A 22,682-nucleotide genomic window follows, 5' to 3' on the forward strand; every position below is an offset into this window, starting at 1 on the left:
GACATCTTCATCCAAATTTATTTATTAATAAGGTAACAACATATTCCAAATTATTACAAGCCTTTACTAATCTTTCTATTTCTGTCTCAAGTTTGACTTCATACGTCAGACTTTTGCAGTACATGTCAGTGTTCAGGTGCAGAATTAAAATAAAAGCTTAGAGAATAGAAACAGGAAGTCACAGTTACAAACACCATGGAAAAAGATGAGCATGACATCTGCAGGCTCCAGGGTCACTCGCAGTCAGGCTGCTCTAGGCTCAAGTTGTAGCAAGTAATAGAAATAATGTGGCTTATGTACTTCAGTTACAAAGCAGCAAGCACAAAAGCATTTTAAGATTTCATAACTGCACAGGAACTATGCCTAGATTCAGACTTTCTAGGCTCAAGTCCATCTCTGGCAATGGACGACAAGCAAAATATCTAATACAGTAAAAGATTTCAAGATTCAGAGCCCCAAATATTTTAAGAAACCCTTCAGTTGAAGCCTCAGTAAATGCAAACCTCCTCCTTTAGTTATTGTCATTTCAGTGCTCCTTTTTCTCCACATTTTTTAAAATCACAATACTCAATTCCTCCAAAGGGTTTACACAGCTTTCACCACTCGGCTCCTTGCAAACTCCATGATAGTAGCTTAGCCAAGAAGGAAGTGGCACACTAAACAGCAATAAATTACAGCACAGCTACGCCATTTAAACTACTTAAAAAAACAGTATGTAGATGCACACTGTAAACAGGTGCCTTAAGAACATGCTTCTGAGCATCTGATACCAGGATATTTCTCCCCAGGGTGCCTGTCCTCCTGCGTGCAATGGGACACACTGGACCGGCTCCTTTGCAGCTCCAGGTACAAGTTTCCCCCCCTCATATCTGTGCAGAAGGTACCACTGCCCTCGGCATGGGAAAGGTCAGGCTGTTAAGTGTCAAAGTGCTGCAAGATGTCCAGTGACTCCAACATGCTCCACTTTGAGTCTAACAGCACTTACTCAAGGCTTACTTTGGAATCAAGGCAACAGGGATCATCAAAGGCAGCCCCTCCTTTACTTGCAAAGCCTGACCTAGCACTGTTTAGTTATCCTAATTAACACTTCCACTTTTTTCCCTGCAACCACTTGATGCAATTGAGGGGAAAAAAACGTACTTCCAAAAGTTCTTGATCTTGCATCTCGTGCTCCCAAAGCCCTCAACCTAGGAGTAATCCTATGAAAACCATCGTTACAGCAATTACCCTTGAGCTCAGCTAGAAAAAGTCATTTAGTGAAATGACAAGACATGATCCAAGGTAATCATGCAGGATAAAGCAGGGAATACTACCTGGACAGCACACACACACATATTTACACCCGCACTATTACCCGGAACACTGTTTGTTTCAGGGAGATGAGGCACTAACACGGCCTCCCTCGAGAGCAGCACATCTTAGTCAAAGTCGCGGTTGGTAAGAACCAGCGGAGCCACCAGAGTCCACACGTACAGCACGATGCCAATCCAGCTGGAAGAGATCTTCACCCACACAGACGGCCACTTGCTGGTCATTGTCTCATAAGTAGAATCCGGACTGTGAAAGAAGGAAAAGAAAAAGGATCATTTGCAATTTGTTTTTCAATACAACATACTTGTGTTCTAAGCCACCCTTCAACACTTGTTTTCACAGGAGATCATTTTCACTTCACACCTCAAAGGACCCTTCTTCCAGGCAGTTCACACCAGTCTGTACAAGAACACCATTTGTAAGCTGGTGTCACAGGAAGGTGGAAAAACAACAGCAGCACAAACAGTACTTAGTACAAGAAGCTGCCAAGAAGCAGAAATAATTACAAGAAATCTCTAACAAATCTGCAGAGAGGCAGTAAATGGGTATCACTTAGAGACACAAATAATGTATTTTGCCTTGCCAGAGATCACCACCTAGAGAAATTAATCCTCTTCATGTCATATTAACCCAAAGAGGGCCACAAATCAAATCCACAGCATGACTATCTGTAAGAGTTATTTCTGAAGGAAGCACCTGTTAGTGTTGCTTTTTCAATACAAATTGTTCTTTGCCAAGTAACTAGACTATGATTTGTATTTTTTAATTCTGAAGAACATCTGATCAAGCTGCCAACAACAAGGCACACACAGGAGGACTATTTTATTGTGAGGATTTTTTCAAGGAGCAGACAACCTAATTTCCTTCCACCAAGCCCTGTCACAGAATGGCTGTGGTTGGAAGAGACTGCTGAAGGTTCTCTAGTCCAACTCCACTGTTTCAGCAGGGACACCTAAATTCAGCTGCCCCAAATGGCTTTTGAGTACCTCCAAGGATTGAAACATCACAACCTTCCTTGGCAACCTGTGCCAGTGCTCCGTCACCCTTGCAGTGGAAAAGTGTTTCCTTATGTTCAGGGGGAACCTCCTGTATTTCAGTTTGTGCCCTTTGCCTCTGGCCCTGTCACTGGCCACCCCTGAGAAGTCCCAGCTCCATCCTCTTTGCACCCCTGCTTTAAGTGTTTCTATACATTAGTGAGACACCCCTTGGGCCTTCTCTTCTCCAAGCTGAACAGTCTCAGCTCTCTCAGCTTCTCCTCAAATAATAGATGCTCCAGTCCCTTCATCATCTTTGTGACCCTTTGCTGGACTCTCTCCAGTATGTCCATGTCTCTCATACTGGGAAGCCAGTGCTGAGTAAATGGGAAGGAACAGCTATCCCTTGACCTATTGATATAACATGTCCCTTTTCTAGCTCTCTGTACCAGATATGGGCCTAGTGTTGCTAATTTTTAGTTGTTATAGAATTAAGACTTTGTCCTGTTCACTTCAGCAGGATGTATTTCAGCAGGCCAGTGAATGACAAGAATCATGCTAGAAAATATGACAAGCACTTGTGAACAAGGTTGGGTACAGTTTTCAAATACAATTCCCTAAATGTAACTCAAACAGTAACTTCCCTTGAGAAGGCCCATTCAAGACCTGCATTCCAGAGAACACAACTTGTGCCTCCTTGATGCCAAGAGATGGCACCTTGTATGCTTGTTATCAGCACATCATTTAATCAAATGTAAATACCTGTACCAGTTGGTAAGTGTCATCATGATATACAGTGATGCCAGGAAAAGCATGAAGTGAAAGAAGGAGTAACTGTAAGTAACTCCATCCCTCTCATTATCTACAGCTCGGTGAACATCGTCTCCATCATCAAGGGAGCCATCGCTCCTGGGCATTCCATCCTCTATCAGTGTTGATTCATCACTGGTCAGCATCAGCTTGTTAACTTGGCTGTTGTTGGATGTCCGGATGCTGGATTTGAGAGGAAAGGACACGGTACAGTTACCCAAATAAAAACAATTAATATCCAACAATAAGAAGTAATACAAATTAATGGATTTTTTAAAAGGAATTTTACCTTGAATAGAGAACACACAGCAAAAACAAAACCAGTCCTACGATTCCTTGTGCATCCCACCACTGCACTACCTGGCCTTGGGTTGGAGTGGTGGTGCTGTTGTAACCAATGATGCTCAGCAGACTGGGGTTACAGCGCCTGTCTGTGAGGGAAATTGCATTAGAACTTACATAAAACAAGAACAGGACAAATATTTAATAGCACATTTCCATGCTGAATGCACAGAAATAGAAAGGAACTTCGTGACTGTGACAGTCTTGAAGTAAAAAAGCTTTTAATCTAATTTAAGGCTACTGAATCTCTCTAGAGCAGGGAAATGACAGTATACGGCATAAAAATCTGTCTCTTCGAGCAGATAAAAGGATTTTGAACTTATATAAGATATGCATCAACTGCTTTACTATTCCATCTCATAATTAGATGCAACAAAATAAAAATCTCTGCATTTTAAACTACAGAAATTCTACTGCTAGAAAGTAAGTCTGACAAACATATTCTACAGATGGGGTACCCAAGACATCTCAGAATTGGAAAACTATGCCAGTAAGTTAGTTTTTTATTATAAGTGGTTCCCAACCCACAGCATCCATAGGTAATACTGATGGAACAGCTGAAAGTAATAGACAATCTTATTTTCCCATAGCCACAGCCTGAATTAGATGACTCATGTATTCCATAACACAGAAGCACAGAAGATTGTCCATAACTAAGATAAAAGGGTCAGAGACCCAATTAAAACCACCAAAATCAGTATCTTGACAATTTATTTTAATCACCAGAATTTCTGCACTTATTTATTTATAGATATATTAAACTGTTTTCAGACACAATAAACATTGACAATATTTATCACTTATTTTAAATCCTCAGTTTGGAAAAACATAATCAGAAGTGTGCTGGTCACCTCAGGAATGTGAAACTTGATAGGGAGATGAAACTCCCAGACACCTCAGAGAAGCTGTGGTGATCTGCAAAATCTAAGCTTTAGAATACTGCAGTTCTGCCAGTAAAGAGCAAAAATTCTTACATGCCATGTAAGCAAGAGAAAAAGACATTATCTTCGAATCCTGGCTGCAGAGGGGGCGGAGCTCAGGGCTGTGTGGGCATGGCCAGGTTGTTACATCATACCTCCCCCACATCCTTGCTGGGAGGAAAAGGTGAGCACACTCTGAAGCGGTCCCATTCGGCTTCCCTCTCTCCCTCGCGGAGCTTGTCTGCACCAGCCACGCAGAGCCTGCCCTCTCTCAGTGCTGCCCATTCATCCCTTCCTATCCCTCAGGAGAGTGGGCTCCTGGCAGCACAGGCAGCTGAGCTCTAACACACACACTTTTCATTACCCTGTTCTAATGCGGCGCTGCGAAAGAGGTGAAGATACAATTCACTGCTGAACTGGTCACCCAAAAAGCACTACATTGCTACCACACTTACCTGGCTCATTGGTCATAGCTGACCAAGTCAAATACATTGTATAAATTGTGATCACTGAAGACTGCAGCAAACCAGATCTTGGCTGAGATTCCTATACAAAGGAGTCACAAAACATGAAAGTTAGACAATCAAAAGCTGCGGGCAGAGTTATATTGTGATCAGGAGGCAACAGAATTAAAATTGTACCTGAATCCTTGGCAGAATTGACATAACAGAAGCACCAATACACAGGAGCATATTAACACTGATGAATGTCTTGTTTTCAGAACAACCTTCTGGATGAGTGTAATAAACATAAAACAAGACAATAGCTACAAGAGACAGCAGATAGTTGACAGCTGTAGCTGAGAGCAGAGCTGTGAAGAAACAAAACCACGGTTAAACTGGTTAATGACAGAGACTGCACCTCTCCCTGCTTCCCCTTATTCAACTTGACAAGAGAAGGACATCAGTAGAGCTGAACTACACATCTGAGAAAATGATACTAATGCATGAAGCAGCCCTTTCTGCACTCTAGTAAAATGAACTGTTCAGTGAGTAACTTATTTAACATAACACACATTAAATGAAATTTAAAACTTGATTGTAGTACAGTCCCTCCTTACCTGCATACCAGCATCTTGAGTTTCCTTCCTCCATTTTTTCAACCCAAGATTCATTCCAGGAATGGGCAAAGTCAATAAGCAAGACCAGCTGAATAAGAATAAAGCAGAATGCTCCAGCCATACCTACATAAAACCACACTAAAATAGAAGTAAAACAAAAACAGTTAAGAACCATAGATGATTTACCCCCCTCCCCCCCGTTTCAGCATCCCTAAACACACAGAAGCACTATAGTTACACAGCTACAATTAAAACTGTACTACATCAGCATGCACTTACTTTTCTTTTAAAACTAAGTATGACTGCAACATGATACAGAGGAAGACAATATTCCCTCACCAGTTGTAAATGGTCCCTCTGGTATGAAGAAAGCTCCAACACTAATTGCAAGTGCCGTCGCAAATTTAAAGAACCAGAATCTAAAGGGAAATAAAGAGTAAGGCAACTGTTAAGTCTGGTCTGATTCACACACAAAATACACATCTTTAAAAGTTGGTTTTTTTAATTTGCTCATCCTTAACTTGCGTCTTTTGAAGCAGGATAAAAATTCTATCTGCCCAAGATTTTTGTTCTCCAAAAAATTATGCCTAAACTGTGCTAGGCTGACACAGAGTTTGACACGTTTCCCAGAAGTATCCTCTTACTCATGAATTACAAACTAGGCCAATTGTGAGCTGCTTTTTTTCTTCCTAAGACCATTTTAAACCAGAGCAGTGAGATTACTGAATTGTCTGCACAGCAGAAAAATGGATTAAAAAATCCCTTCCTGCTTTTAATATCAAAGATCTGACCAGTGCCTACAATGACAGAAAATATTATGCTGGATCTCCCTACCAGTCTTAGTTCACTTCCTACATGAGAGAGATACACAAAAGTCTGGATTTTTCCTACCCAACTTCAGATTCTTTAGGCCTAGAGCTGATGAGGATTCATCACAAAAAAAAGGCAAATGATGTATCCTGCACAGAAAAGACACAATCAAATTCTAAGTCCCTGTTTCAATGCAGTGTCATTGTAATCTTTTTTTTAGTAAAAGATACGCATTCACAGACCATCAGAACAGATCAGATGTTTCCAGAAAGCATACAAGGGAGCATCTTCCACCAGAGATTCACCAAACTCACCCCAAACTGTATAAATATATCCTGCATGGGGAACTTCAAACTGTTATGCCAACAAAACTATTTTTTGTGATCCCAGTGACAGGCAGCTCCAAAAACAGGCATGGTGCCATCTACATGTACTTCAAAACTGAATGTAACAGCACAAAGATATGTACAACACCCCCACAATGTCAAACAATTGTCAATTTTTCAAGTTTTATAGCCCTTCCCATTTCTTCCCATACTTTGAACAAGTTTAATCTCTCCTGCTGGCTGTTACAATCAAGTGATGGAGACCAGAAGTGCCAATTGTGTGGAAAGGAACTATGTGAGATGACAGAAGTGTAGAATATGGAAGAAAATGGACTAATTCCCTGGGATATAGAGAAGTGACTAAACCCAGTGTGAAAGTTGAATCAAGTTATAACATTTGCGGTGCAACACACAACCCACTAAAACTAGTTTTTGAATCTACTTTTTTTTTAAATCAATGTCATTCTCAATTACAGAAATAAGAATGGGTTCAAGTTTGTATATATTTAATCTCTAATTCCAGACATTTTTGAAGGATCTTAATGCTCTACCCCATACGAAACTGAAGACAATATTCATCTGAAATAACACCTACAGCTGCTGTGCATTCTATGCAAACCAGCAAGTATCTCATAGATACATTACAATTCTTTTTTTTCCTATTGTTATTATAAACCTGAGGCAAGAAATCACTCTGACTGCTGTTAAAAAAGCAGAGAAGCTGAACACTGGAACCAGATCACACTACTGGGCTTAACTTGCATGCAAGCATGAAAAAATTAGTACACATATATGGAAAAACCTAGCATTCTGAATATTTCAAACTACTGACAAAAAGATTACATCTCAAAGTATTACTGAACATCCAATTCCAAAAATCAAAAGCCATAAAGCTCACTGTAACGCATTATTATTGAACCAACAAATTATTACAGAAGTAATGTTATTAAATATTTTACCAGCAACAGTTAAATAACTCAATCTTTTCCTTTTATCCTAGTGCTGATGTTAGATTGGCTAAGAAGAGCAAACTGCTATGGCTTGCATAAACTGTACCTAAATTTGTACTGGAGAGCAGAACTCCAAATAAGGTTATCAAGAAGATCCCAAACACTTAGAACAGTTTTAGGTAAAAAACATCCCACATCATGTAAAATCACCATGTGCCTTTTTCTGGGAAAAAGAAAAAAAAAAAGAAAAAAGCAAAACCAAAAACAACAGAGCTCTGATACAGAATGTAGCTGAACCACCTTCTTTTGCTTGCAACAAGCATAGTCTCCTGAACAAAGCAGGGTGGAGGAAAAGACTGAACTGAGTTACTGTTGTTAACATATCTTAATACTGTACTCTTTTTCTTTAGACCAAAAAAAACTGAACAAAGCAACATTCTCTTCAGTCTTAATTTTCCCCTACAGAAATAATTTGAAGCTTTTTCTCATTTTATGCTAGACATGTTTAATCCTACTATACTGAATATAAAATAAAATTTTATGGCTTAGCTGTTCATAGCTTCTGTTAAATACAGTCACCTTGAAAAAGCAGTACTCTAAGCAATCACTGTGACCACCAAAATTAGGCACCATAAATGGTTTTAGACATTTTAGCATCACGCCCTCTTACAAATATTTAGACCTCTCTGGTTCAAGAAGCTACATTACACATAGGCAGACCCTGGATGAAAACTACCACTTGTGTCAACACACAAGCTGAAATTCCACTATATTCTTCCATCTGATAATCCTAACTAAAATGAAACACAAAAGAAAATCTACTGGAAAGTTCAGAAACTAGATACGTAACTCATTTCTTTTTGCAGAGGGGCAACTGAAAAGATAGCAGAAAGAGAAAAGGTATGTTTTATACATCTATATAGATATGTATGTGTAACTGTTATAACCTTTAAAAGAAAACTATTCAGAAAAGAACAAAACTTCTTACAAGCTTCAAAGTTAAGAGGAATATAATTCCCAAAGGACAAATTAGGCTTTTGAATCTTTTTATTTCTTGACAAAATCTCAGTGGAATGAAATTTTGTGCCATTATTCATCTCTGAATTTCATCATCTTTAGAAAAAAGCAGAAGTTCTCATCTTGGGAAACCTTTGGACTGGCATAGTTCAGGCTTGGAAAAGCAACAACCACATGTATCTTTTCCTCTTATAAAAACTAACTCATCTCAGCACTCATTTCTGCACCTTACCCATTGTGCACTGCTGCTCTGGGGTCGTTGCTGCTCTTCACTTTGATCATCAGCAAGGAGAAGAGAAGGAAGAACATGGCCATGCCAAAGCACACGCGGTACACGGCCTTGTAGCCAACCAGGACATCACAGTTCACGTGGCCCTGCACACCAGGAATACTTGTTCCCAACCCTCCATCACAAAATCCAGGAATCTGTGATAAATACAAGACATGCCAGTCATCTTTAAAAGACTTCCTGTCAGTAAATGTGTATTAATAAATTTCCAATATGCAATTCATTAATATTGTAACATTATGTTACTACTAACGCTGTTAGAAAATACGATACTGAAGGACTGCATCATTAGCTACAGTCCAAGTAGAATATCAAACATATGCCAGGAAAAAAATCTGCACAGGTAGGATAAACTAAACTAAACTAAAATATAATAAAATAAATATTTTCATAGAATAGTTTGGGTTGGAGGGGACCTTTAAAGCTCATCTAGGCTAAGCCCTCTGCCATGGGCAAGGACATCTTCAACTACCTCAAGTTGCTCAAGGCCCCATCCCACCCAACCTTGAATGTTTTCAGGAATGGGACTGGGATCTTATTAACAAGTTTTTTCATGTTATTAGCAATTTCAGAGCTTCTCAAAGAAATGCAGTTTTCTCTTGTTGATCTGAATCAAGAGATAATCAAAGATCTTGGAATCAGTAAACCTGACCTGACAGTTACTATCAGGCTGATGACACAGCTAGGAGGTGGCAGCCTGCTTACATCTCTTATTTAAAACAGACACAGCCTTTCCCAGAAAAGTACCATCACCATCAACTAGGTGTATCTGTAACTTCCATGTGAAACAGCTGAGAACATTCTCTCCAGTCACTACCAGGACATGAGCCACATCTTTTAGAAGTCAAATCATACTCCAGAAGGCTGTAATTTTCTTTCCTAGGTGACAAACATGGCTCTCACTGAAGTGCTAATGTAGTAACTATACCAACCTAAAATACACATTTTCAGATGAATCATTTGGGGGGAAAAAACATGTAAAGCATGTCTAACCAAAGTTACTATCTACTGAAAAAAACTAAAGACTGCAAAAGAGAACTGAAGTGCATGCAACTCAAGTTCAGTGAACATGTAAGCTCTACTGTAACTCACAACACCACTCTCCAATTTTATATCGCATCCTCATATAGCTAATAAACTGTATAATCCTACAAACACTTCCTAATTCCATGAGTGGAAAACACGCTACTATGATTAGTGAAAAATATTTTTGTTATTCAATGCAGACTTTTAAATAGAACTTTAACTAGTACGGCACAATGAAACTAGAAGACATCTTAGTGTTTTCTTTTTTTAGTTCCAACCACAATAATAATCATTTAAGTGCCATAAATACAAGCATCTCAGTAATACTTAATTTGAAACTACACATACATAAATTTTCTTTTTTGATACTTTATTTTTTCTGCTCTGAGCATTTAAAGGAGGCACAACCTTACCTCAAAATAATGCTTTTCATCTATAGAGGGATCCTTCTTTATTTGACTTACAAACAAATTAATGGTGACTGTGAAGCACAGCTGGTAGCAAAATTACATATTTCCATATAAAATCTATGCTTTCAAGATGTCAATTACTATTATCTGTGACATCTGTCCTACCAAAAATGTTAGCAATAAATAACCTGACCTTCTTCAGCTGCTCTTCCATGCCTGGTATTAGCATCACACAGGCAACGCTCACACCAAGAAGTAGAAAGAAGGCATAAATCAGCCGAGTTATGGTGGAGTTGTTTCCACTGGGGCAGCATCGGCAGAGCAGGCACGGGGCACTTCCACACAAGCATGGTATCTGACAGAAAGACAGAACATTAATTATTTAAAAAGCTTTGAATTACTAGATTTCAATATTTAATCAGGCTGTGCAGATCATCAGACACTACGATGGAAGATTACTCATCCGGTGCATCCCACCACTAGCGCAGACGAAGTCACTGCAACACATTACAGAGCCACTGAACAACAGCACTTCCCGAGGCGCCGCTGCACGGTAAAATCAGCGCTACGCCAGAAGTCATCACTTAGCCATTCAGAAGAAATAAAGACTGGATTCTGGCTCATTTATTCTCCTGAATTTTATTTCGTTTCAGCTAAATGATATGCAAGGATTGCTTCTGTTAGCAACTACATCCTCCCTCCCACAGCTGCAGAGATTAAAAAAATACATCACAGGAAAAAGATACGAGCACAACTGTCATGCAGGTACACTCTCAGCACCTGGCACAGCTGGGATACGATCCTCACTGGTGCTGTAGGTATTTCCAAAATACAAAAAAACAGGTAGAAGAGCCTAAATCTTAGGTTGCAAATTATTTCATATTAGCAGCTACTGACATATCACATAATTCTGTTAGGTTGCAAAATTAACTTAGGCAAGAGTTACAAACAGCAAGAAGAGAGCAAATACGCAGTACATGTGTTATTGATACCAAATATCAACAGCAAAAGTGGATGGGAATGCTCTAGAGTTGTGATACTACAAGGGAAAAAAAAAAGAACAAAATTTACCCGTATTTAATTCTCACACAGAAAATTGTGGGAAGAAAAAAAGGGAGCTATTTCACCAGGAAAGGGCTGGGGAGCAGGGAACAATTCTCTGCCGCTGTGACAATTTGGGAAGTAAAAGAAAGGCAAGGTCCCACAAATAAACATTAGCCAAAGGAGGAAAGGTACAATCAAAATGCGTGATCACTGCCCTTCTCTGAGCTACAACAGAGCACACTGCCTCTGACAAAAAAAGACACAGAACAGGGTTAAAACCCAGCTTCTCCCCCAGCACACATCCAAGGACAACTCCACCATGGGACAAAAGCCACAGGTGTTCATCACCACATTAAGAGACACTCAGACAGTCATGTAAGGACATAAGCAGTTACAAGGCCACATGACCAGGACATGTCAATCACCCAGTATGACTGGCATGTGTCAGAATTCTCAGAAGTTTGGTCATATGACAAACAAAAATGCCAGCAGTCTACTGCTACCGGAAAAGCCCCAGGGGTTGCCAGGAAAAGCAGACAGACTGCCACAACACTCCTGGCAGCCTCCCGAGAAGCCCTCAGGAAAGGGCTGATTATCGTTCTTACAGTTTCAACCAGACTCACACGTTGGACCCACAAACTTTGTCTTTTAAATAACTTCCCTGTATTGTTTTTGGCACAGGTATTCCTTCCCGAGGAGCCAAGAATTTTCACTTCACTAGGCTACAGAATCATCTTTAAACTAGCAAACTTCACCATTACATTTGTCTTGCTAAACCAGTGAAACTAGGCAGATTCCCACAATAAGTATTTCAGGACAAAAAAGCTATTATACTGCCCTTTTTTACCTTCTCCTCCACTCAGCATCATTATAGCACAAATAATAAAAAGGTGTTGATTATAACAAGTTTCATCTCAATATAATAAAGAAATTATTTAGACTGAGACCAACCAGTCCTTGCAACAACCTCCCCAACGATATGGTAGAGTCTCCATCACTGGAGATTTTCAAGATGCAACTGGACAGGGCACTAGATCATCCCACTCAGGCCCCCCTTTTTCGTAAAAGATGGACCAGGTGGACCCTTGAGGCTGCTCTAGGACTGCAAGCAACTACATTAGGGGCATCTATGCTTTGTAAGCAGGAAATGTATGGCAAATATTGTCTCCGAGTGCATCAGAATTTTCACAGTACTACTGTCTTACGCTATTTCCTACACACAAAAATAACCTTTCCAGTGAAAAATATCTCTGTTCTCTGTTCAAAAAATCACTTTGAACTAATTCTGTCTGCATTAATATTTCTAAACATACTGTCGAATAAAAGGTTGAGTTTGGCAGAACAGAATATATGACTAGGCTCATCTGCTGCAGAAAACGTGGGGACAGGAGCACCTGTCAAAAAAGGTCACCTCTGTAATGAACCCCAGTGTTACACTGTTTGTTAAATACCTAAATAATTCAAGCAACTTGTTCCTGACTGCCTCAGGGGAAGGCAGAAGCACACATGCTTCTACAGACAGGAGAGACCTGCAGTAGCTGAAATGAAGATGATTGTCTCCACTTCACTGGGAAAAAATGTGCCTCAAGAGAGGCTATACACCTCACTAAAGTGTGTGAGCTCCAACACCACCTTTTAAAATGTTTTGCCCCCAAACAGCTCATGCAGATACATCTCTGAACAAGAGATGCCTACTGATACGTGATATTATTTATACAAGTTGGCCACTTACACAAGGCAACACATTACAGTCCGATTCTCTCTTTCTTTGGCAAAGAGAATAAAATAGATACCATTCCAGTAAATTAGTATTATACTACCGGCAAAACTACTTGTTACGGACTTTGAAAATAACAGAAACCAAAGAACATTTAGCTCATGGAATTCAGCTTATCAGCAGAGGAGACAAGGAGAGCTTCTTCTTTTGAAGTGCCACCTTCTTCCTAAATTTGAAGCACACCTCCCACAAAAAATTCAGTAGTACGAACAGTAAGATATTACCATGCAGATCAAAGCTAATAATTCCCCAGGTGTGACTCAGCTTAGTCACAGATGCAGAGAAAGAGTTACTCTACAATTACTTTTTCACTTGTTTTCATAAAGAAGCTTAGACAAAGTTACTCAGTCATAACTGCATAAAATCTACTGGCTTCCAGAAACCTTCTTACTTACCTACCAACTCATATCCCTTTACATTTTTGAGGAAAAATAAGCAGCTCAATGGCGTTTACTAAAGTAAAATAAGAAAAGACAACCCACACACCTATTCTGGGAGCAGCCAGCTGGGCAGACAAGTTAATTCATGCCTGCTAAACTAGTCACTTCATTTCCCCAGGGCAGCGGAAATTGCATGACGAACACGTAACAAGATGTATACTGAAGGAGAGAGAAGGAGAGAGAAAACCCCACAAAATCATGGAAGGTCAAATGTTACTGCCCTTGATGCACACCGAACAGGTTTTTAATATAAAACATAATCTTCCTACTGGAGTAATGACGAAATTATTATATATTGAATTAAGTATTTGCAAAAACACTAAGCCCCTGCTGGGCCTAGTCAGGGTTTAGCTACATCATCCTTACTCTTAAGCTTAAAGACACTGAATCAATCAAGATCTTTGCCTTGACAGAGAATATTAAAGCGAGCAAAACAGCAGCTCAGCTGTTTCAGAGAACAGCACAATAGAGGCAAGCCACAGCAGAGGGAAAACAGCACTGCCTTATCCACCTAGGCTGTCAGGAGCACAAGACTTTTGGTGAGATGGCTCTGCTTTTATGGCTTTGGCCTCACCCCCATGTCTGACAGGCTCCCCCTTGCTCTTCAAAATGCTAACCTGAAGCACTGCCTGACCAGCACAGGTGAGGGCAGAGCTCTAACACACAGCAGTACCACACCACAAAGAGCCGAGGAGAAACAAGCACGGCATGAGGCCTTACGCACAGCGGCTCTGCACAGCACACACATGGCCCTGCAGAGAGGCAACACTGACAGCAGCGTCCTCTCAGGCACAGGAGCTTTGCTGGCCATGGCACAGCCCACACCAGCACCAACCCCAACCCCACCGCACCTGGGTCAGCTGCCCCCTCACCCTCACTATGTGCTTCCTTCTCAGAGCCACAGTGTTTGTACTGACATATCCTTAGAGACCAGCGTGGACAGATTTCTCCTATTCAGAACTGTTGTACAGGCTTTAAGCGCTGATTAGCTGTGGTTTTAAACGTGGAAAGAAAATCAACACTTTAAAGCCATCAGGGGAAAGAGAAAAATAATACCAACAAAAACAACCCATCCGGATTTTTGGGCACTTTAAAGGAAGGGACAGGGGTTAACTACTCACAGTGAATCTGACTTAATTATGATCTCACGCAAATCATTTTATCTAACAGACCATTAGCTGAATTTCTCTGTAGAGAAGCAAACACTCAAGAGCAAGTAGACAGAGGCTCTTCATGCACTACAAACACCAACCAGTTGTCAGAAAGGCTGTTTATGAACTTGAAAATATATAATATATATATATTAAATAGTTGAATTAAAGCCTATAGTCACAATGTCATGAAGTATTTGACAATAATTAAAAAAAAATAATGTTAACTATATTTAGCTAGTAATCAAAGCCTAACTGGCTAAACCATTAAGTGGTGTTTAAAATGTTAATGAGAGCAAAATGAACCCTGACAGTAATTAGTTAAAAGGATATTATCAGTGTTCTAGTTGATTATTTACGTGCATATCAGCCTGGAAGTTAACTTATGCAGATTTTCCAATTTTATGAAATTTCCTATAATTTGTACATGAGATTAAGAGATTATGGATCATCTCTCTTAATTAAATGTCACTCTGTACTACAAGAGCCAAAGCCCATACATTCAGATATCACAAAAAAAAAAAAAAAAAAAGAAGCTTGGGTAAATTATAACACTAAAAGTGTGTGTATGAACTCTTTAATAACAGGTAATTTAATTTAATCCATGTATGGTACAGTATTTTTGGTATGAAAAATTCAGATTTTCATAGTTCCACTGACATTTTTACAGCAAACATCTAAAAACTCACAAACCACTTGGTTGTGTCAATATACACAGGGACCGGACTTGGAAAGACACACTACGTATGGATAAAAAAGCAACGCCTGAGTTGAAGGCTCTTTACCAACTTCTTTGCTTTCCTGCATAGTGCCAACAGTTTTCATGTCATCTCCATCTACTGTTTCCTATTAATAAAAATCACCTGACGGTGCTGCCTCAGCACGGTGGTGACACATCACCACGGATTACTGTGCCGCCAGGAAAGCATGGCTCGGCAAGACAAAGATGCTACTAAGGGTGGAGCTGCTCAGGACAAAGCCGTAAGAAAGAGGAATTAAATACAAATATTAGAATCAAGGAAACGTGCGCGTTTTGATTTTCCCGAAAGAAAGGCTGGAGTTCAAAGCATTTGATCAGACTCCTTACAGATTCAGGGAGAGGGGATTTCAGCGGACACCGTAACACCTCCCGCAAAGGAGCGCGGATTAAGCGGCGCTCAGCAGCCCGACAGGCCGCCCTGTCTGGGTTAAGGACAAAGCTCCCCATAGTCCCGGCGAAACGGCTTCGACGGATCCCTGGGGATCCCGGGAGCAGCCCGAGAGAGGTGGAACCGCGGCGGGGCCCGCGCCCTCCTGCGCGGCGGGGAGAGCCCTGCCCGGGCGGAGCGGGCCGTGGCCGCTCGGGGTGGACAGAGCCCGGCTGCGGCCGGGCAGGGACCCGTAGCCCTCCCGTGCCGCAGGAGGAGGAGGGAAGGCAGCGCCACAGCCGCCCTGGGGAACACAGGCGCGGGGAGGCGAGGCGCGGGTGGGGAGGGAAGGAGGAGGGGGAAGCACCGGCCGCCGGCTCCGAGCCTGCGGCGGGCACGGAAGGGCAGGAAGGGAGCCCCGCGCCGCCCGCGGCCACCTTACCCAGCTCGCCATGGAGCAGAGGCCCAGGACGCTGCCCATGGTCCCCGGTGGGCGCGGGCTCCGGCTGCTCCAAGATGGAAGCGGCGGCCGCGGCTCCCGACGCCGTTGTTTACTGCTCCCAGCGGCGCTTCCGGCTGCTCGGACGGCGCGGGCGCGTCACTTCCAGCCTGGAGCGGCCCGGCCGCCAGCGGCCGCCTGCGACGTGTGGAGTGTGCCGAGGGTATGTGCAGGCAGGATGTTCTTTGGTGGCAGGTCTCTGTACGCCTTCAAGCCTAATAAGCAAGAAGGGAGATCTAACCAGGCGAACAGGCAGCGCCAGCATCCGTCATTCAAGGACATCCGGGAACTGAAGCTCAAAGCTTGTTAGTTGTAAGCTGAGGATGTAGCAAATCAAGATATAGTGAACTGGATGTAGTAAATCTAATTGTTGAATGTCAGTAAAACAGATAGTCGAGGACATCTGGGAACTAACAAATTTTAAGGATGTAGTAAATCAAGGTGTTGATGCACTTCTATGGATACCTCATTAATTTGGCACACTGTTTGATGTCCATGTGTCCTGTAGCTGAACTATGTTCATTATAGTACTAAAAGTCGCACCTACAGGTCACAAAGACCCGTGGCTAGGTGCAGACCCTTCCCCTGAGCATGCACAGATATTAGCTGGGGTGATGGAGCTTGTACAGAATTCCTGCCTACTCACAGTAGAGGGACTATACTTGGAAAGCTGCTGACTCTGAATTTCTGTGTGTAAATAATGGTATGGAAAACACAGAGGGAGGTGTTTGATTTGTGGAACACCGCCGAGAACCCTGAAATAAATAATCAGTGTCTCTCTCGAGCATGTAATTGTTGGCTTGTTGCACACCGGGTAACAAACCCAGTCTTGTGGACAACAGGCTGGTGATGGTCTCCCTGGTCACTGTTCTCTTCTGTCCCATACTAACCAGCAGGCTTCATCCCATAAAAACCATACAAATTTTTCACCACCTCATATCTTATTAGGGACCATGTTTCTTACAAGTACTGATAGTGCTGAGCTTGCAGGGCTTTCTGGTGGTGCTACGTAGATGAACACAGCCCCAAAAAAGGAAAAAAGGCCCAAAAAAAGAAAATAGTCCTAAAAGAAGAAGTAGTGCTTAAAAATCTTTAAAAAACAATCAGACAATCAAGGAATAGATAATTTGGGTAATACATTTAATTATATAGACATAATACATGTTTATACATATATTTATAAAAATATTTAATAATAAAGGTATTGTGATACCAAGGATACTGTCTCAGCTGAAAAATACAACCCTTTCATTTGTCAAATGTGTCTTAAGATCCAAAACTAGACCCTTAAGAAGGATACATAAAGAAATTGAATTTTTAAATAAAATACTTAGCGATATGAGGCAGAGCAGTTCACATCATTTACAAATTAAGTACATTTTTATCTCTCACAATTTTCCCTTCTTAATAAGGGATTACCCTACTACACACTGGGCTGCTGCTCAGATTGGATTTATCTATGGATGTTGCTAAATCTATCCTTTGTAATTGATTTTAAAGGCAATCCTATTTTCAAAATCAAATATGAAAAGAAAAAGCTAAGAAGAAATTTTTGAAGGCTGAAGGCTTAAGACTGCAATTGTTGTCCAGTGATAAAAAACGGACTGGGAATAATTAACAACATGGTTATAGCTATTAGTTTGAAAGGTAAGTACGCAGAATTAGTGGACATTGAATGTGGAACTTGGTGCATGAGCATGCAGCATGCCCATTTTTGCCAAAAGGTTAAGAAAGCTTTGCAAAGTCCCCGTAAAAGTAGTAATGTTGCTGAGGTGAACATACTTGAGATGGAAGATGGGATCAGCTGTTAGGGTGCCACCAGCTCCTTGCCTACGTAGTCACCAGTGGCCACCAGGCTCTCCTCGGTCTGCTGCCCATAAGCACTTCCTAGTCCTGCTCTGAGGCAGCAGTGGAGGTGTGGATGGATCAGCTCTGATTTGAGCCTGGGGTCTAAGCCTCACCCATCTTTGCCTGCAACACTCACTGTAATGTAACAGGACCTTCCCCCGTGTTAGGCAGGGTAATCAAAGTGGATTTACAGCTGTGGCAAGGAGGAGAAAAGACACCGGGAGAAAAGCAGCGAGTGCTCCTCTCTCCTGCTCCCTGCCACTGGAGCACAAGGCTGTGCTTGGCAGTGAGCTAGTATTTGATCCTCCTGCATCCTGTGTCTCCTCAGAAAGGCAATGTGACAGCAGTGGGCAGGGAAAAATTTTGGAGTACCTTTAGTTCAGCCAGTAGATCCACAACAGTAATTCTTAATGTTCACTTTTGTTTGCACGCTATTTTGAGCCAGTGAAGCGTGCTGTGTTCATCTTCCACATAACACCACCACAGTAGCCAGAAGGTGCTGGAGGCTCAGCATCAGCTCACAGCTAACACTGCAGCTTGCTTCATGTGATGAATTCATAATCTCCACTCCCTTTCCTTTGTGAAACCCTTAATCTCCTTCAAAGACGAGTTTTCATTAGTTACTGATTTTTTTCCCTTCAGTATTCCTGCAATTTTCAGTGTGCTGTTCTTCCTTACAAGAATTTCTGATAGCCATGGCAGCCTATTTCTGTCCATACCAACCTGATTACTTTCCAAATACTAAATCCCATCATTGTTCTCTGATTCAGTCATTATTTCTGCATCTACTGTGGAAAGATACTGAAGCATTGTGCACACTTCACTGAACCAAGTCCTGCTCCTCCTTCACCACACACCTTTTCTAAGAAATTGTAAAAGAGAAAAGATCTGCTGCAGGAATTTCTCTTCTAGAATTTTATTCCCTTTTTGAGTCATACAGTTGCCTGACAGCACTAAATTATATCGTGAAATCTCAGTTTTAGTCTGTTTGAAGGGGGGTGGAATTCATCATACCCAGATATATGTCCCAGATGGCTTCCCCAGTGTCATATCTTGCTTCCCTGTGACCCTTTTGAGTTTATATGGGTATGATAATCATGGTTGTCCATTATTTGACTAGCTCTCTGATTATTTTTTTTAGAAAATAACAGGACTCAAATAGCAGAAATAACTTGTTTGTTTGTTTGTTTGTATTTGGGAGTTTCTTACTAAAATCTGCCTTTTTGTCAGCTGTTTATTGGAAAATGATAACTTTTCCAAACTAGAGACCACCTGTCTGTTTCATGGTCTGCGCAAGCAACTTTGATCAGCTCCTTCAGTGAAGACCAGATCTGCAGAGTCCAGTGCTGCCTAGTGGAGGATCCCAAACACGGCCACACACACTTTAACCTCCCACAGAAAAGCCCTGGTAACCATTTCATCTCTTGAATTCACATCCCTGAACCACTGAGAGGAAGGGTGAGCTAGACAGGACAAGATACACTAAATAGGCTTATGCTTTAGGCAAAGCTTTTCCAAATCTATACTTTTCTTTTAGTGGTTCATCACACTGGTAAGCAGCATGAGAGGAAGAATCCTGAAAATCGCTCTGGATGGGAGGTGGACGCAGAGCCGGCTTGCCTCACACTGAGGGAGGCTGTGCCTCTTGCCATGAATGTCTGCCCTCAGTTATTTGAGTTAGCAAATACTGTGAACTTGTAGGATGCTGGGGACACAATGCAAATACTGCACTGCCCGGAACACAGAGCAATCCCTGTGGCTGGCAGCAAACACCAGGTGTACGTACAGTGACCATGTGTGTAGCATGTGCACCATAAGCCCAGCAGCTCTCCATACAGTTTGGCAGTGCCCACGTATGTGTTAGGAATGTGCACTGCGAAGCAGAAGTGGAAACATTTAGTGAGCAATGTTGACCCTGCTGTGGGTTTTTTTCCCCCTCCAGTCACATAGAAGCCGTGAACGTGTTTCCCTGGGACCTACAGCATTGCTTCATGAAGCATTCGGCACCACAGCACAGCAGCGTCAGACCATGGATAGACTACACTACACCCACAAATCTCAGAAAAATATAAAAGCACCTCCAGACCTTCCCAGACAAGATTTACAAGCACTCACACACATGCAAATAGAACATGTAAAAATGCAAATAAAACATGGCTGTGTTGAGGCCTCGCTGATCTTTGTGCTACAGTGCCGAAGCCATACCAGGCATCAGCATAACATTTGGAGGAAGCAAGGTGTTCAGCCCTCAAAACTGAAGGAGAAAACCGAGGATGGCTTTTGTTGTCGCGGCATCGACGTAAAATTACAGCTAAAGATCCTTTCCCCTAGAGGGCAGTGCAACTTAAAGAATGGAAATCTCTCCCTGGCAGTGCTCAAATGGAAATTTGAAGATGTGGGTTTTATCTCAACAATGTTAACAGAAAAATACTCTGCAGGGTGTATTTTCTGGAATGAATCTGTATACACAGTACGATTCTATTTCACTTACTTTAAGTCATTTTTAAGTGAAATCTACAAAAAACCCTTTTTTCCCTTTGATCCTCTAAATGAAAAATAATATTGAAATAATGTCTGCTACAACAGATTATGATATCCATGTTTCAATCTCTATTGTGAGAGAGAATTGGAACACAAAAGAATAAAATTCTTGTTTCTGATGGACTGTGCAAAGACTTGTAATAGAGATATCAGAAATTTAATGGAATTCAGAGGCCATATTATTCAAGGACTGACCTAGATATAAATCTAATACTGATTCAAATAGATAGGAGTATAGAATAAATGTTCCTCTTTATATCCCTCTTACAAGTTTGTGGGTTTTGTCATGTTTTTCTTCTAACAATACCTGTTTATGTAGATCAAAATCAAATGATGCAATGGATTTAAATGGTAAAGCATTATCATGTATGCTTCTAAAATTGTCTTGTGATCCGGAAAAATACATTACTGAGTAGAAATTGATTAACAGCAATCTTTTTTTTTTTTTTTTTGTAAATATGTATGGATTTAATCCTTCTTTAGAAAAGAGTGGATAATCTGAAACTGTTTTATACAGCTACTGTTGTGAAGCAGAGAACAAAATATCATTAGATTGTGCAAATTGCTGTCACTCCATTCATAGCAGCAGCAGATTAGATGTCGATTGGGTCAAGATTGTTATTAACATTCCTATTAAGTCCCATCACAGTCATTGCAAGGGAGAGAGGAAAACTAATTTCTACTCTGTTACTGTTATTGTGTGCCTGGAATAAATGCTCTCCAAGGGTAAAGTAACAAGACAATTTCACATCACTACATAATGCTATGTTCTTAATTGGAAAAGACAGAAATATTTGTAATAAAATCAGCCCCCTTCAATTTGTATAGCATAGTATGGTTCAGTGTTTCTAAATAATTGGCATTTTGGAGACTGCTGCTAGCGTTGTAACAGGGTGTGATGGATGCCTTTAAAACCCAATACTGACAACTTTCAGTCTATTCCCATCTTGCCTACTGGTCCAGCCATGAGAAGCTTTGTGTTTGTATCACTTATCCTAAGGATAAGTCTAAAGAAACAAGTGGAATTCATCAAGGAATGATTTATTACCCTTACTTTTCATCAGCCAGAAAAATTTTAGAATCCATCTGTATTCTTCAAAATCATCCTGTCTTGTATACTGGAAGGCTCACCCAGATGAGATGCCTGAGAGTACCTGAAGTTGCATCACTGGCATTGCATTAGGCAGCTTCCAGTCTCAAGAGAGACCTCCTCACAGTGGCTTTGCTGAAGGAGGGAGGCTGGTCATGAGGGGTGTCCCCCTGGGCTCAGTACTGGGGCCAGTCCTGTTTGATATCTTTATCAATGATATGGACAAGGGGATTGAGTGCTCCCTCACTCAGTTTGCAGATGACACTAAGCTGGGTGGGAGCGTTGATCTGCTGGAGGGCAGGAGGGCTCTGCAGAGGGATCTGGACAGGCTGGATCGATGGGCCGAGGCCAATGGGATGAGGTTCGACAAGGCAAAGTGTTGGATCCTGCCCTTAGGTCACAACAACCCTACACAGCCCTACAGGCTGGGGGAAGAGTGGCTGGAAAACTGCCTGGTGGAAAAGGACCTGGGGTGCTGGTTGACAGTCAACTGGGCATGAGCCAGTGTGTGCTCAGGTGGCCAAGATCTGAAGCCAGTTGATTACTGAAATAAGTTTTTTTTAAATAACCCTTAAAATTCATCCATCCATCCATCTATCCAACCAGCCAGCCAGCTAGCAGAACTGTTACAGAAAATTCATGTATTTTTAGAGAAGATAATATTTTTATTTATTTTTATATATCTGCAGGTATATTGTTGGAGCTACACTGATTCACACCATCTGTTAGTGGTCTGTTTTATCAGTGACCTTTCTTTGATTCTCAAAAGCAATGAAGACATATTTCCCTCAATTATGAGTTTCAGCTAAGAATGAAGTTTGCCAGTCAGGGGTGGCAATACAGATGTTCTGGTCTTCTTAAAAGGTAATCATGAGGAAGTAAAGATGTAGGGTTTTACTATTTGCTTCATAAAAGCATTT

The 22,682-nt window shown here is 41.3% G+C and overlaps 1 protein-coding gene and 1 long non-coding RNA gene across 2 annotated transcripts; one reads left to right on the forward strand and one right to left on the reverse strand.

Moving 5' to 3' along the window:
- Window positions 1–16,382, reverse strand: SERINC1 (serine incorporator 1). The gene is made up of 10 exons (XM_032101586.1): window positions 16,227–16,382; window positions 10,439–10,600; window positions 8,753–8,946; window positions 5,757–5,836; window positions 5,418–5,555; window positions 4,999–5,168; window positions 4,813–4,903; window positions 3,385–3,526; window positions 3,048–3,278; window positions 1–1,557 (listed from the first exon to the last, which is right to left on the reverse strand). Exons 1-10 carry the CDS (start codon window positions 16,263–16,265, stop codon window positions 1,419–1,421), a joined length of 1,386 nt encoding a protein of 461 aa, XP_031957477.1. The 5' UTR covers window positions 16,266–16,382; the 3' UTR covers window positions 1–1,418.
- A 20-nt stretch (window positions 16,383–16,402) lies between these two features.
- On the forward strand, window positions 16,403–21,095 carry LOC116440649. The gene is made up of 3 exons (XR_004238719.1): window positions 16,403–16,446; window positions 19,362–19,539; window positions 20,074–21,095. It is a non-coding gene; the product is annotated as an uncharacterized LOC116440649 (long non-coding RNA).
- The last annotated feature ends 1,587 nt before the right edge of the window (window positions 21,096–22,682 follow it).

The sequence above is a fragment of the Corvus moneduloides genome, chromosome 3 (assembly GCF_009650955.1).
Source record: "Corvus moneduloides isolate bCorMon1 chromosome 3, bCorMon1.pri, whole genome shotgun sequence".
Lineage (NCBI taxonomy): Eukaryota > Metazoa > Chordata > Aves > Passeriformes > Corvidae > Corvus > Corvus moneduloides.

What these genes read in the sequence shown, in the direction of transcription:
- SERINC1 (XM_032101586.1), bottom strand. Translation starts at nt 16,265, where the DNA reads ATGGGCAGCGTCCTGGGCCTCTGCTCCATGGCGAGCTGG. An exon ending in TCTGCTCCATGGCGAGCTGG is followed by an intron (nt 10,601 to 16,226) that starts GTAAGGTGGCCG and finishes TCTTTCTGTCAG; the next exon opens with ATACCATGCTTGTGTGGAAG. An exon ending in AGAGGGACCATTTACAACTG is followed by an intron (nt 5,556 to 5,756) that starts GTGAGGGAATAT and finishes CTTCTATTTTAG; the next exon opens with TGTGGTTTTATGTAGGTATG.